General features: G+C 61.2%; 1 protein-coding gene across 4 annotated transcripts; it reads left to right on the top strand.

Moving 5' to 3' along the window:
* Window positions 1-6,575: 6,575 nt before the first annotated feature.
* On the top strand, window positions 6,576-12,978 carry DAXX (death domain associated protein). 4 transcript variants are annotated; one of them, XM_032788369.2, is made up of 8 exons: window positions 6,576-7,188; window positions 8,288-8,615; window positions 9,355-10,153; window positions 10,583-10,830; window positions 11,027-11,192; window positions 11,330-11,960; window positions 12,449-12,632; window positions 12,725-12,978. In XM_032788369.2, the coding sequence occupies exons 2-8, from the start codon at window positions 8,421-8,423 to the stop codon at window positions 12,782-12,784; spliced, it is 2,283 nt and encodes a 760-aa protein (XP_032644260.1). In that variant the 5' UTR covers window positions 6,576-7,188; window positions 8,288-8,420; the 3' UTR covers window positions 12,785-12,978. The 4 variants fall into 4 exon arrangements, with proteins under 4 accessions (XP_032644260.1, XP_032644262.1, XP_032644261.1 ...); XM_032788371.2 differs by having other exon boundaries at window positions 6,626-7,188; window positions 12,452-12,632; XM_032788370.2 differs by having other exon boundaries at window positions 6,626-7,188; window positions 8,292-8,615.
* Window positions 12,979-13,108: the final 130 nt, after the last annotated feature.

The raw sequence follows: 13,108 nt of genomic DNA on the forward strand, positions 1-13,108 counted from the left end.
AGAGATATGTGTAGAGAGGCGCGATGTGCCACTCCCCCCCCCGCACACACCACCCCCCCCGCAGTCCCAGCTACTGCCCCCCCCCGCACACACCAACTCCCTCCCCACAGTCCCAGCTACTGCCCCCTCGCACACACTAACTCCTCCCGCAGTCCCAGCTCCTGCCCCTCACACACACACCAATTGCCCCCTGCAGTCCCAGCTACCGCCCCCTGGCACACACCAACTCCCCCCCTAGTCCAAGCTACTACCCCCCCACACACACATCAATTGCCCCCGCAGTCCCAGTTACTGGCCCCCGCACAGAACTGCCCCACACAGCTACCCACCCAGTGCCAGGGGGTCTTTCTCCTCCATCCCCTCCCCGACCCCAAAGCAGCTCCCCAAAGGGTTCCGGGTGACTGACTGTTTAATGAGCTGCCATAGAGAATCCCATCAAACTCTCCCACTTTTCTCAGCTATTTAGTATCAATATAAAAAGCCCTTCAGATTTTGGTGGTTTTCTGTCATATTAAATATTTTGATCTATTTCCTCCCCAGTTCTCAGAGATAGATCTAAAATACCCAGTGTGCACTCCTGTGGTAGCCATGGTGCTCCCAGGATATTACAGGCTGCTCCTTTGATTTATATACCAATGGTTGGTGTTATTCTCCATACCGTTCCTTATGAATCCATACGTTAGCTATTTTGAGCAGTGGCTGTGCATTGAGTGGATTTTTTTTTAATTAAGCTGTCTACAGCAACATGCAATTGACTTGAGATGATAGTTAATTTACAACCCAGTAAGGTGTATGAGGAGTTCCAATTTTCCTCTCCAATGTGCAGTGCTTTGCATTTAGAGAGATAGGGTAGGTTAAGTAATACCTTTTACAGAACCAACTTCTGTTGGTGAGAGAGAGAAGCTTCTGAGCTACACAGAGCTCTTCAGGAGAATATCCTAAAAGATACTAAAATTTTGCCCTGCTTCCTCTCTAGTTACTTTTTACTAATTTAATATTCCCTGAGATATTCCCTGTCTCTCTAATTATAGAATATTAACATAAAATCCCCTCAGATTTTGACTTTTTCTCAAATTATTGAATAGTGATAACAAAACCTTGCAGATGTTGCCCCTTTTCGAATAATGCTATGAAATTCACTCAGATGTTACCTCTGTGCTTACTACTGTCTATTGATATATAATCCCTCACAATTTTACACTTTTCTCTCTAGTTTGTGAAAGTTGATTCAAAATGCTTCAGATTTCCACTTTTCTCTCTTTAATGACTGAACACTGACTGCCGATTTTGAGCAGCCAGATACCAGGGCTATCAGAGGAGCCCAGCGAGAGCCAATTTGAATCAGGGAGGCTTTGAGGCAACACTTTGAAAATGAGAACTCGCAATGTATATTTCTGTGATTCGTGCTGCAATGCTACATTACATGCGGTTTTCCTGGGAAGCAATGGTGACATTTGGGGCCATGCATTCCAGTAAGCAAATGCTTGAAATGCCTGTGCATGTACTGGTAGCGCCTGCGATCTCAATTTGTAGGCAACAAATAAAGATGTTACCATTTGAAAACTTTGCTTTTATTGCAGAAGAAACAGCACACGCAGACACACAGAGATAATTGGTGGGTGTCACAGAGTGTGGGGGGAGACCAGGCCCGGCACCCCGACTTCCTGCGATTCACCAGGACTCTCAGCCAGCCAGTAAAACAGAAGGTTTGTTTAGATGCCAGGAACACAGGCCAAACCAGGTCTTGCCGGTACAGACAACAGGACCCCCTTTAGTTAGGTCCATCTGGGGGCCCCAGGGAGGCCACAGCCCAGTTGGGAAGCGCAAGCCGCATTGGGGCTCCTCTCCATTTCCCAGCCAGCTCCAAACTGAAATGCCCTCCAGCCTCTCACTCAGTCTCCCCGCCACCCCCCAACTTCGTGTCCTTTGTCCATTTTTCCCAGGCAGAGGTGTCACCTGGCCTTCAGCCCCCCTCCTGAGTTCTCAGGTATCCTCCCTTCCCCAAGGCAGGCAGTCCCAACTCCCCTGCAACCTTCCCAGGTCAACACTCCTCACTCAGCATTCACATAACACATCAAAAACATTCCCAGTTCATCACATCTCTCCCCCCTTCAAGACCGAACTGAGCAGGGTCACTTCAGCCAGTGACCAGGGGAAGTTCAAACCCACCCCCATTCCCATGGCTGCCCCAGCATCCACCCCACTTCCTGGGTGAGCATTACCCAAGCCCTTCCAGTTTCCTGCCCCAGTTTAGGTCAGGGATGCTTGATGGCACTCGTAGTCCACATGTGGGAAGGCTTATGTGGCCTGTGCCCTTTTTCCACCCCAATACCCCTGGGGTTCAAACTGGGATGGGGTCTTCTCCCAGCATTCCAGTCTGGGGGGCTGTGATTCAGGCTCTCTTGGTTAAGACCCCCTGCCCCCTTTGACCTTGGCCACCCTCTGGAAAGGCTCCTCTGTGCTAGGCAAGGGTCCTACAGCCATTTTCCCCTTGTCCCAGGCCTTCCCCACTCTCTGGCAGGGGTCACAGGATTGGCAGTACTTCCGGACATGGGTAAAGACCCCAGGCCAGTAAAAGTTCTGTAGCAGCCTCTGCCGGCAACGCCAGGTTCCCTGGTGCCCTGAGAGGGGGATCTCATGGGCCCAGCACAGCAGTTAGTAGCGATACTTCTGGGGTACCACCAGCTGCCTCCTGATCCCCTGACTTAATTTTCCCTGGGGGAGCCCATTCTCGGTACAGGAACCCCTTCTCCCACAGGAACCTTTTCCAGCAACCTTCCCCCATGGTCTGTACCGCACCGAGGTCAGCCCGGTTCCTCAGCTTCTGCAAGGAGGGATCTTTCTGCAGCTCAGCCTGGAACTCAGCAGCTGGGACAGGGATGGGGACCTGCTCTTTCTCGCCAGCTGGGTCTGAAGCCACAACCTCCTTGAGCCATGTCCCTGGGCATTCCCTCCCCACTGAGTTAGGGTCCTGCACCTTGGGCAAGGTACCCTTCCCGAGGTCAGGGCGCAGTGTCCCTTGCAGGCTCAGGCTACAGGTCACGACCACATCACCCTGGGGGTTGCTTGGCCAGTTCTCCATGTCCCCCCATTAACACCTCAGTGGTGTGGTCTCTGGGAGAGAGCTCAGGGCAGAGGGTTGGGGTGCAGGAGGGGGCTCAGGGCAGGGACAGGGGGTAGCGGCAGGAGGGGGTGTGGTCTCTGGGAGGGGAATCAGAGCTGGGGTAGGGGGCAGGACGGGGGTGTGGTCTCTAGGAGGGGGCTCAGGGCAGGGGGTTGGGGTGCAGGAAGGGGTGTGGTCTCTGCGAGGGGACTCAGGTTATCACAGAGTGTGGGGGAGTCCAGCCCTGCACCCCTCTTCCTGGGACTCACAGTGACTCTTAACCAGCCAGTAAAACAGAAGGTTTATTGGACAACAGGAACGCAGGTTACGGCAGAGCTTGCAGGCTCAGCCAGGACCCCTCAATCAAGCCCCTCTGGGGTCCTGGACCCTTAGCCCCCTGAATTCCAACCACCCAGCCCAAAACCAAAACTAAACTTCCTTCCCTCCAGCTGGCCCCTTCCTTTGTCCCGCTTCCCGAGCAAAGGTGCTGACTCCCTCCCCCCTTACCTGGCTCAGGTTACAGGCGTAAATCCTGTCCCTCACCTAAAGACATCCCCTGCTCTCCCATCCCCCCTGCAGACAGCCCCTACTCCATCACACAGGGCAGGGGGTTGGGGTGCAGGATGGGGTGTGGTCTCTGGGAGGGGGTTCAGGGCAGGGGGTTGAGGTGCAGGAGGGCACTCAGGGTAGGGGAAGGATGGGGGTGTGGTCTCTGGGAGGGGGCTCAGGGCAGGGGATTGGGGTGCAAGAGGGGGTGTGGTCTCTGGGAGGGGGTTCAGGGCTGAGTTTGGGGTGCAGGAGGGGGTATGGTCTCTGGGACAGGATTCAGGGTTGGGGTGCAGGAGGATGTGTGGTCTCCAGGATGAGGTTCAGGGCTGGGGTGGAGGTGCAGGAGGGGGTGTGGTCTCCAGGAGGGGGATCACAGCAGAGGGCTGGGGTGCAGGAGGAGGCTCAGAGTAGGGGCAGGAGGGGGGTGTGGTCTCTGGGAGGGGGCTCAGGGCTGGGGTTGGGGTGCAGGAGAGGGCATGGTCTCCAGGAAAGGGTTCAGGGTTGGAGTGCAGGAAGGGGTGTGGTCTCTGGGACGGGGTTCAGGATTGGGGTGCAGGAGGGTGTGTGGTCTCCAGGATGAGGTTCAGGGCTGGGGTTGGGGTGCAGGAGAGGGTGTGGTCTCAGAGAGGGGGCTCAGGGCAGGGGGTTGGGATGCAGGAGGGAGTGTGGTCTCTGTGAGGGGGCTCAGGGCAGGGGGTTGGGGTGCAGGAGGGGGCATGGTCTCCAGGCAGGGGTTCAGGGCTGGGGTTGGGGTGCAGGAGAGGGCGTGGTCTCCAGGACAGGGTTCAGGGTTGGAGTGCAGGAGGGGGTGTGGTCTCCAGGACGAGGTTCAGGACTGAGGCTGGGGTGCAGGAGAGGGTGTGGTCTCTGCGAAGGGGGTTAAGGTGGGGGTTGGCATGCAGGAAGGGGTGTGGTCTCTAGAAGGGGGCTCAGGGCAGGGGACTGCCATGCAGGAGGGGGTCTGGTCTCTAGGAGGGGGATCAGGGCAGGGGGTTGGGGTGCAGGAGGGGGTGTGGTCTCTGGAAGGGGGTTCAGGGCTGGGGTTGGGGTGCAGGAGGGGTCATGGTCTCCTGGATGGGGTTCAGGGTTGGGGTGCAGGAGGGGGTTCAGGGCAGGGGATTGGGGTGCAGGAGGGGGTGTGGTCTCCGGGACGGGGTTCAGGGCTGGGGCGGGGGTGCAGGAGGCAGTGTGGTCTCCGGGACGGGGTTCAGGGCTGGGGCGGGGGTGCAGGAGGCGGTGTGGTCTCCGGGACGGGGTTCAGGGCAGGGGATTGGGGTGCAGGAGGGGGTGTGGTCTCCAGGACGGGGTTCAGGGCTGGGGTGCAGGAGGGGGTGTGGTCTCCAGGACGGGGTTCAGGGCAGAGGGTTGGGGTGCAGGAGGGGGTGTGGTCTCCGGGACAGGGTTCGGGGCTGGAGGTTGGGGTGCAGGAGGGGGTGTGGTCTCCGGGACGGGGTTCAGGGCTGGGGCGCAGGAGGGGGTGTGGTCTCCAGGACGGGGTTCAGGGCAGAGGGTTGGGGTGCAGGAGGGGGTGTGGTCTCCGGGACAGGGTTCGGGGCTGGAGGTTGGGGTGCAGGAGGGGGTGTGGTCTCCGGGACGGGGTTCAGGGCTGGGGTGCAGGAGGGGGTGTGGTCTCCAGGACGGGGTTCAGGGCAGAGGGTTGGGGTGCAGGAGGGGGTGTGGTCTCCGGGACAGGGTTCGGGGCTGGAGGTTGGGGTGCAGGAGGGGGTGTGGTCTCCGGGACGGGGTTCAGGGCTGGGGTGCAGGAGGGGGTGTGGTCTCCAGGACGGGGTTCAGGGCAGAGGGTTGGGGTGCAGGAGGGGGTGTGGTCTCCGGGACAGGGTTCGGGGCTGGAGGTTGGGGTGCAGGAGGGGGTGTGGTCTCCGGGACGGGGTTCAGGGCTGGGGTGCAGGAGGGGGTGTGGTCTCCAGGACGGGGTTCAGGGCAGAGGGTTGGGGTGCAGGAGGGGGTGTGGTCTCCGGGACAGGGTTCGGGGCTGGAGGTTGGGGTGCAGGAGGGGGTGTGGTCTCCGGGACGGGGTTCAGGGCTGGGGTGCAGGAGGGGGTGTGGTCTCCAGGACGGGGTTCAGGGCAGAGGGTTGGGGTGCAGGAGGGGGTGTGGTCTCCGGGACAGGGTTCGGGGCTGGAGGTTGGGGTGCAGGAGGGGGTGTGGTCTCCGGGACGGGGTTCAGGGCTGGGGTGCAGGAGGGGGTGTGGTCTCCAGGACGGGGTTCAGGGCAGAGGGTTGGGGTGCAGGAGGGGGTGTGGTCTCCGGGACAGGGTTCGGGGCTGGAGGTTGGGGTGCAGGAGGGGGTGTGGTCTCCGGGACGGGGTTCAGGGCTGGGGTGCAGGAGGGGGTGTGGTCTCCAGGACGGGGTTCAGGGCAGAGGGTTGGGGTGCAGGAGGGGGTGTGGTCTCCGGGACAGGGTTCGGGGCTGGAGGTTGGGGTGCAGGAGGGGGTGTGGTCTCCGGGACGGGGTTCAGGGCTGGGGTGCAGGAGGGGGCGTGGTCTCCGGGACGGGGTTCAGGGCTGGGGTGCAGGAGGGGGCGTGGGCTCTGGGTCGTTCGGCAGCCGGGTTCTCTGCTTGTCCTGGGTCAGTGCAGCTCCGACAAGCAGCGCTGCGCATGCGTCGATGGCTGCTCCCATTTCCGTACACAGCCACTGGCGACTGCCATGTTTGTGTACGGCGTACACGTGACTCGCAGCGACAGTGGCGAGCCGGAGGCAGCTGCCACGGGATGGGGCAATAGGCCCGCCTGATGGCTGGAACAAACTGCGCAGGCGCGATAGGTGCCCACCGCAGGCTGCCGAGCGGGGGTGCCATCTTCTCCGGCACAGGCTCAGCGGCACATGCGCAAACAGGACTGTCAGATGCCATCTTGTCACTCGCCTTTATTCAAGACGCGCATGCGCACTGAGCAGGCTTGGGCGGTGCTAGGAAAGGTTTGAGCCGTGGAGCGCTCCATGTTGTACGGCAGCTCATGGGGTCCAGTCCAGCCCCTCTCCCTAACTGGAACAATGGTCTCTACCCGACCGCCTGAGGGACCAGAACAGTGCCCGGATGCAGAGCGCGTTTCCCCCCCATAATGGAATGGAACAGTCCAGCCTTCTCCCTCAAGGTGCAACAGAGCAGCCCCGCCCCCTCGCCCGTGGGCGGGACGGTCTAGCACGTGTCTCAGGCCTCTGATTGGCAGAACGGGACTACATGACGTAAGGAAGACGAAGGCACTTTCCGTACAGGAAAATGGCCGCGCCCATTTGCAGTAATGTAAGGGCTGCACAAGAAGACGGCGGCGGCGACAGGATCGTGTCTTGGCTCGTTCGCTCATTGGCTCGGCGTATGCGACGCCCTTGTCGGGGCTCCAGACCCAGAGGGAGCCCCTCGATCTGATTGGGCAGCAGCTCTGGAACTTATCACCGTACGCTATCATGGCGGCGCCCGCTGGTGACAAAGGGCCACTTCCGGTCCTGCGCACACCGGGGAGGAGAAGAAATCGGTTTTTCCGGTGCTGGGCTTCGGAGGAGGAACCAGGAGGCAGGTGAGCGCGCGAGGGCTGGGGGGCGGCAAGACCTAGTGTTGTGCAGGGGGATGGACAAGCGTGGGGGTTCGGGGAGGATCGTTGGGCGGATTGGGGGTGGAGATCTGGGGTGGGTCGGGGATTTGGGGTGAGAGGATCTGGGGTTCGGTCGGGGGGATTGGGGGGTGAGATCCCGGAGGAGCTGGCGGGAGTGGGTGTGGAGATCTGGGGGTCGGGTCGAGGATGTGGTGAGGTCGGAAGGTCGTTGGCGATGTGGGTGTGGAGCATCTGGGGTGGGGTCAGGAGGGATGTGGGGTGGAGGATCATTGGGTGGGGTCAGGGGGGATGTGGGTGGAGGTCGGGACGATCTGGGCGGGATGGTGATGTGGAGATCTGGGGCGGCTTGCGGAGTGGAGATCTGTGAGTTGGGGAGGATTGGGGTGTAATCTGGGGGTTCGGGTCGGGGATTGGGGGTGAGAGTTTGGGAGATCTGTCGGGCGGATGTTGGGTGGGTCGAGGAGACCTTTGGAGGGTCTTGGGACTCTGGGGGGTTTGGGGGGGGGCAGGCCCTGAGGACAGCTATGGGGAGGGTATGGGATGTGTATGGCTATTAGGGTGACCAGATGTCCTAATTTTATAGAGACAGTCCCAATATTTGGGGATTTTTTCTTATATGGGCTCCTATTATCCCCTCATCTCCTGTCCCGATTTTCACACTTGCTGGCTGGTCCCCCTAATAGCTATAGGTGGGGTAAGGCCTGGGTCTGGGGTGAAGTGATATGTGATGGGTAGCAGGGTGGGGGAATATAGGGTGGCTCCCAGGGATGGGGTGAGGTTTGGATATGGGATAGCTACAGGATGGGGACTGTATACCAGGGTGGAATGAGGCGCAGGTACAGGATGGGGATGAGGCAGATGCTGGATCCCATGGTGAGGGGCCATGTAAGGAAAGCACTAGGTATGTGGTGGGGGGATATAGGGCAGGCTCTGGTTGCTGGCTGGGGCATATAGGGAAGTAGGATTGGCATTGGGGGTGGGTACTGGGCCTGGCATGGAGTTAGGGCTGTAGAGTGGATACTGGAAGTGGGTCCAGCTCTCACTGTACTATCTCCCCATGCAGGCAGTGCCCCTGGGGACTGAGAGACTGCCTGCATTGTGGGGGTTACTCCCCATGTGCTCCCACCTCCAGGATGTGCCGTGCCCTCAGGCCTTCCCTGGAGCTCTGATCCTCAACCAGGCAGTGACCTACCCCCATGGCTGCCACAGTGGAGAGCAACATCATCGTCTTGGACGATGAGGAGGAAGGGCTGCCACCACCTATGCCCAGGGAGTCCCCAGGACCTGCCCCTGCCTCCCCCCAGACCAATGGGACCCCCACCAAGAAACCAGATCCCCTGGCCCAGCATGGTGGCAGCTTCAAGGCTGAGAATGAACGGCTCTTTGCAGAGGTGAGGGCCCCTGGCAGAGTCCCCATCGCCCGTGTATGGCCTTCCCTAGCTATGTACCCCTGTTCTCCCCTGCCCCCACATATACCCCTCCCACAGCCATAGACTTCTGTGTCCCTTCCGCATATCCCCCACCCTGCGTCCTGTTCCCTGTCCCCCTGAGCCAGCCAGTCCCTGCTCTGGGGCGGGATCTGAGCTAGCACCCACTGGAGGGGAAAGGCCCCGTGTCTCATTCCTCAGCCAGCTAGCCTGTGAGGCTTGGGGCTTGCTCTGCCTGGCTAAGTCTGCTGGGCTGATCCTGCCCTGTGGGTCTGAGCCGAGCCCAGCCCGCTCCCCTGCTTTGTGAAACGGGCTTGGGAGGGAGGCCTGTGTGGCCTGAAGCGTGACCAGCCCATGGCTTGTGGGATCTCGGAGGGGTGGAGGTGAGTGGATCTCCGGGGCTGACCCCGCTGAGGGGAGGAGGCTCTGGTTTTGGTTCTTTATCAGACCCTGGGAACTGACAGTGAAAGAGCTCGGGGAGGTGTTCCTGTGAACAGGGGCCCTGTCCCCCCAAGCCCTCTGCCCCCCTCGGTCCTCTGCCCCACTGGCCCTGCTGTCCACGTGACAACCTCTGTGTTGTGTGAGCATGTGCACCCGCTGCCCTAGCTCTGTCTCCACCTGGGCTGGACACCCATTCTCCCTTCCATCTGGTCCTGAAGTGCTGGCACCCGTCTGACCATTCCCCCCATGCCTCTCTCCCCAGTTCCTGGAGTGCTGTAGCCGGTTGACGGAGGAGCACCCCGAGGTGATCCCCTTCCTGGCCAGCCGGCACCAGAAGGCCAGTCCCGAGTTCCTGGCCTCAGCTGAGTTTCGCAACGTGCTGGGGCGCTGCCTGACACGTGTGCAGAGCAAGCGCAGCAAAGTCTATGTCTACATCAACGAGCTGTGCACTGTGCTCAAGGCCCACACGCAGCGCCGCAAGCTGGTACTCAGCTCAGCCCCCGCCACCCCCCACCAGCCGGAGCCAGCAGCGCCAGAGGAGGAGGGGGAGGGGACGTCAGGACAGCGTGGCACTGGCTCCAAAAGGCAAATCCGCTACCTGGAAAACTTGCTGCGTGTCTATATGGGGGAGATCAGGCGGCTGCAGGAGCGGGAGCTGGACCTGGCTGAGTTGGACAGCGAGGACTCCACCTACCTGCAGGAGAGCCGTCTCAAGCGCAAGATGATGCACATCTTCAAGCGGCTGTGCCAACTCAAGCAGTGCAGCAGCCTGACGGGCCGGGTGATCGAGCAGCGCATCCCGTACCGGGGCACCCGCTACCCGGAGGTCAACCGACGCATCGAGCGCTTCATCAACCGGCCTGACGTCTTCCCCGACTACACGGACATCCTCAAGGTGATCCAGAAGGCCAGTGCCCGCCACAGCTTGGGCCTGGCCAAGCGCCAGATGCAGAGCATGGCATTGGATGCCTTCCGTGAGGTGGGCAACCGCCTGCAGGAGCGGCGCCACCTTGACCTGGTCTACAACTTCGGTAGCCACCTCACCGACCAGTACCGGCCTGGTGAGAGCGCGGGGGAATGGGGCGGGGGCATACTGACCAGTACTGGCCTGGGGAGAGGGAGGGGGGTGCGTACCGGCCTGGTAAGAGCGCGGGGAGGTGGGGGATGCATAATGACCAGTACTGACCTGGTGAGAGCGTGTGCGGGGGGTGGGGGTGCCAACCAGTACCAGCCCAGTGAGAAGGTGAAGTGGGGGCGCGTACTGACCTGTGCTGGGCTGGTGAGAGGGCAGGCAGGACATACCAACTTTTGCCAGCCTGGTGAAACCATTTGGTGGTGGGACAGCATTGGTTGGGGAGGGCTGGGAAGGGCAGAGACCCTACCCAGTCATTTTAGAGAGAAGGGCAGGTGGGGTTATCCCAGGTTGGGGTTGGGAGGAGGAGTGTTTCCGTTCAGGGCCCCTCTGACCACCACCCCCCTCCCGTGTGTAGACACTGACCCTGCCCGGAGGGACTCCGCACTGGCCCGGCGGCTGCGGGAAAACCGCCAGGTGGCGCTGACGCGGCTGGACAGTGTCGTCTCGCGCTATGCCCAGCTGCAGGATGAGAGTGAGGAAGAGGAGCGTGTCCGCAAGAGAGCTGCCCAAGCCCGTGGCAGCGCTGCCCCCCGGCAGGAGGGGCCACTGCCGCCACCCTGCCCCATGGCACCAGACCCAGGGGAGGGGCAGCCCCACTTGCAGGTGAGGTTGGGTGCATATGGCTGTGTGCACCGTGGGGGTGGGAATAGAGCTCCCAAGCTGTGCCATGAGCTGTGCCCTGGGGCTGCACAGCACTTGCCAGCGAGTCTCCTGTGTGTGTCGGGGGGAATGAAGGGAGTTTGTAGACAGGCCTGTGGGGGGACAGCTGGCATAACGCCCCATTCTCCATCCTCCCCAGGGCAGCCCCAGCACGAGCGCTGCAAGCCAAGGGGCACCTGCGATCAGTGAGGAGGAGGACGATGAGTCGGAGGAGGAAGAGCCCTCATCAGACACAGATATTGAGGAGGAGCTGCAGCAGAGCCAAGAAGGTGGGGAGGAGGAGGAAGAGGATGCAGCCATGCAAGGTACATACCGCACAGAGCCAGGACTCCTGGGTTCTATCCCAGCTCTGGGAGGGAAGTGGGGTCCAGTGGGTTAGAGCAGGGGGGGCTGGGAGCCCAGACTCCTGGGTTCTATTCTGTGGTGACTCTCCCAAATGCAGAAGCAGCAGGTGAGGACACGGCAGGGGACCAGGAGGACCAGTGCATGGAGTTGGGCCTGGAGCCTCTGCCATGCTCGTCAGGCGGGGAGGATCTGGAGGACGAGGATGAGGAAGACGAAGAAGAGGATGAGGATGAGGAGCCCCTGCCCCTTGCAGAGGGCCAGGGGCCCCCATCCCCCAAGGAGGGGGAGGGGCCACCATTCAGCCCGATGCAGGAGCTGTTTGTGCTGGAGATTGAGGCGCTGCCCCTGGAACTCAGCGAGACACCACCCCCGTCCCCTCAAATCCCAGGGGGCTCCGAAGCCACCCCCAAGGCTGCCCCCTCATCCCCAGAGCCCTCTGAGGCCACCCCACTGGGCTCCGCCTCCCCTGAGACCATCTCTTCCCGGACTGAGCGGCAGGTCTCCCTGAAGGAGCCTGCTAGTTTTGCGGTGAAGCAGGAGCGAGGCAGCATGGGGGACTCCGGGCTCCGGACTCAGCCCCCTGCCAAGAGAAGGCTGTCTGTCCCCAGGAGCCCCCTTGCCCGGCCCTTGGAGAACGGGGGCAGCATCATCAGCTCCACCAGCTTCAACGGCAGCGCTGGACCCCCGGCCTGCAAGAGGGGACGCCAGGAACTGCCCTGTGGCAACAGGTGGGGGCAAGGGGAGACACGCCAGGCCAGGCAGTGTGTGAGGTTGGGGGAGCTCTGTGACAGGTGAGGAGACAGCAAGGGAGAAGGCACTGGGCCCTGCGCATCAAGGAGGGGATACTGGGTTGGAGCTGACAGTGGGTCCCTCTCTTGTCCTGCTCCTGACTGGGAACCACAGCAGTGGGTGGAGGGGTGTCTTTGCATGGGGGGCCTTGGTGGGGCAGTTACTGTCAGGGTGTGGTGGCCACTCCAGCCCTTCCATGTCCAGCCATCCCCAGCGGGTGAAGGGGGCTGGGAGTAGAGCCTGTTCCAAGGGGCCCATGGGTCCAGGAACCATCTTCCCTGTTGGACTGCCAGAGGGAGGGTGGGCCCTGGTGAGAGGGGTGCATTGTGGGAGAAGGAGAACCCTGCCCCTGGTGTGATGGGCTGACTCCAGGTGCCACCTTATGCTGTCCCCTCCCCCATGACCCCATCTCTCCCGCTCTTGCCAGCAGCTGCCTCGAGGTTCATAGCATCGGCTCAGAGGATGAGGACTTGGAGCTGCCGCTAGATGGCTTGCTGCCCCACAGCCCCCTCCCTGACTCCACCCGTGCTGATTCGCCCTTCCAGAGCTTGGTCAGCAGCTCCCAGGGCAGCCCCCAGCTATGCCAGCGCCTCTTGCCCAAGGCCTGCAAGGTGAGGGGCTGGCGGAGGTGGGGGGTGAGTGGGGATGCCAGTTTGGGTGAGAGGTGGCCTGACCATGTGTCCCTGCCCTGCTCTCTCCCCAGACCAGCGTGGCGACCCAGTGTGACCCGGAGGAGATCATTGTTCTGTCGGACTCGGATTAGACCCCCTGCCTGCCCAGAGGGGCTGGAGACTCTGGGGGTCAGGGAGGGTGACAGGGTTTGTTTGTGGCTGGTTCTGGGGTGGGGTTAAAGGGGTGGAGCAGAGCCCTCCACATCTCCTAGGCTGCCCCTCTCTCTTTGTACAAAGAAATGTTTAAAAAAACAACCCCAAAATAAAATCTTTTTCTTACTCAGCAGCTGCTGGTTCTGGGCTGTGACTGAGCTGGGGGGAGGGCGGGCGGTAAAGGGACATGAGGGGAGAGTTGGGGGGCAGGTGCCTCTGTGGGGGGAGGGCCTGGGCTGTGACTGAGCTGTGGGGGCACTAAG

This window comes from Chelonoidis abingdonii, chromosome 12, assembly GCF_003597395.2.
Source record: "Chelonoidis abingdonii isolate Lonesome George chromosome 12, CheloAbing_2.0, whole genome shotgun sequence".
In the NCBI taxonomy this organism is placed as follows: Eukaryota; Metazoa; Chordata; order Testudines; family Testudinidae; genus Chelonoidis; species Chelonoidis abingdonii.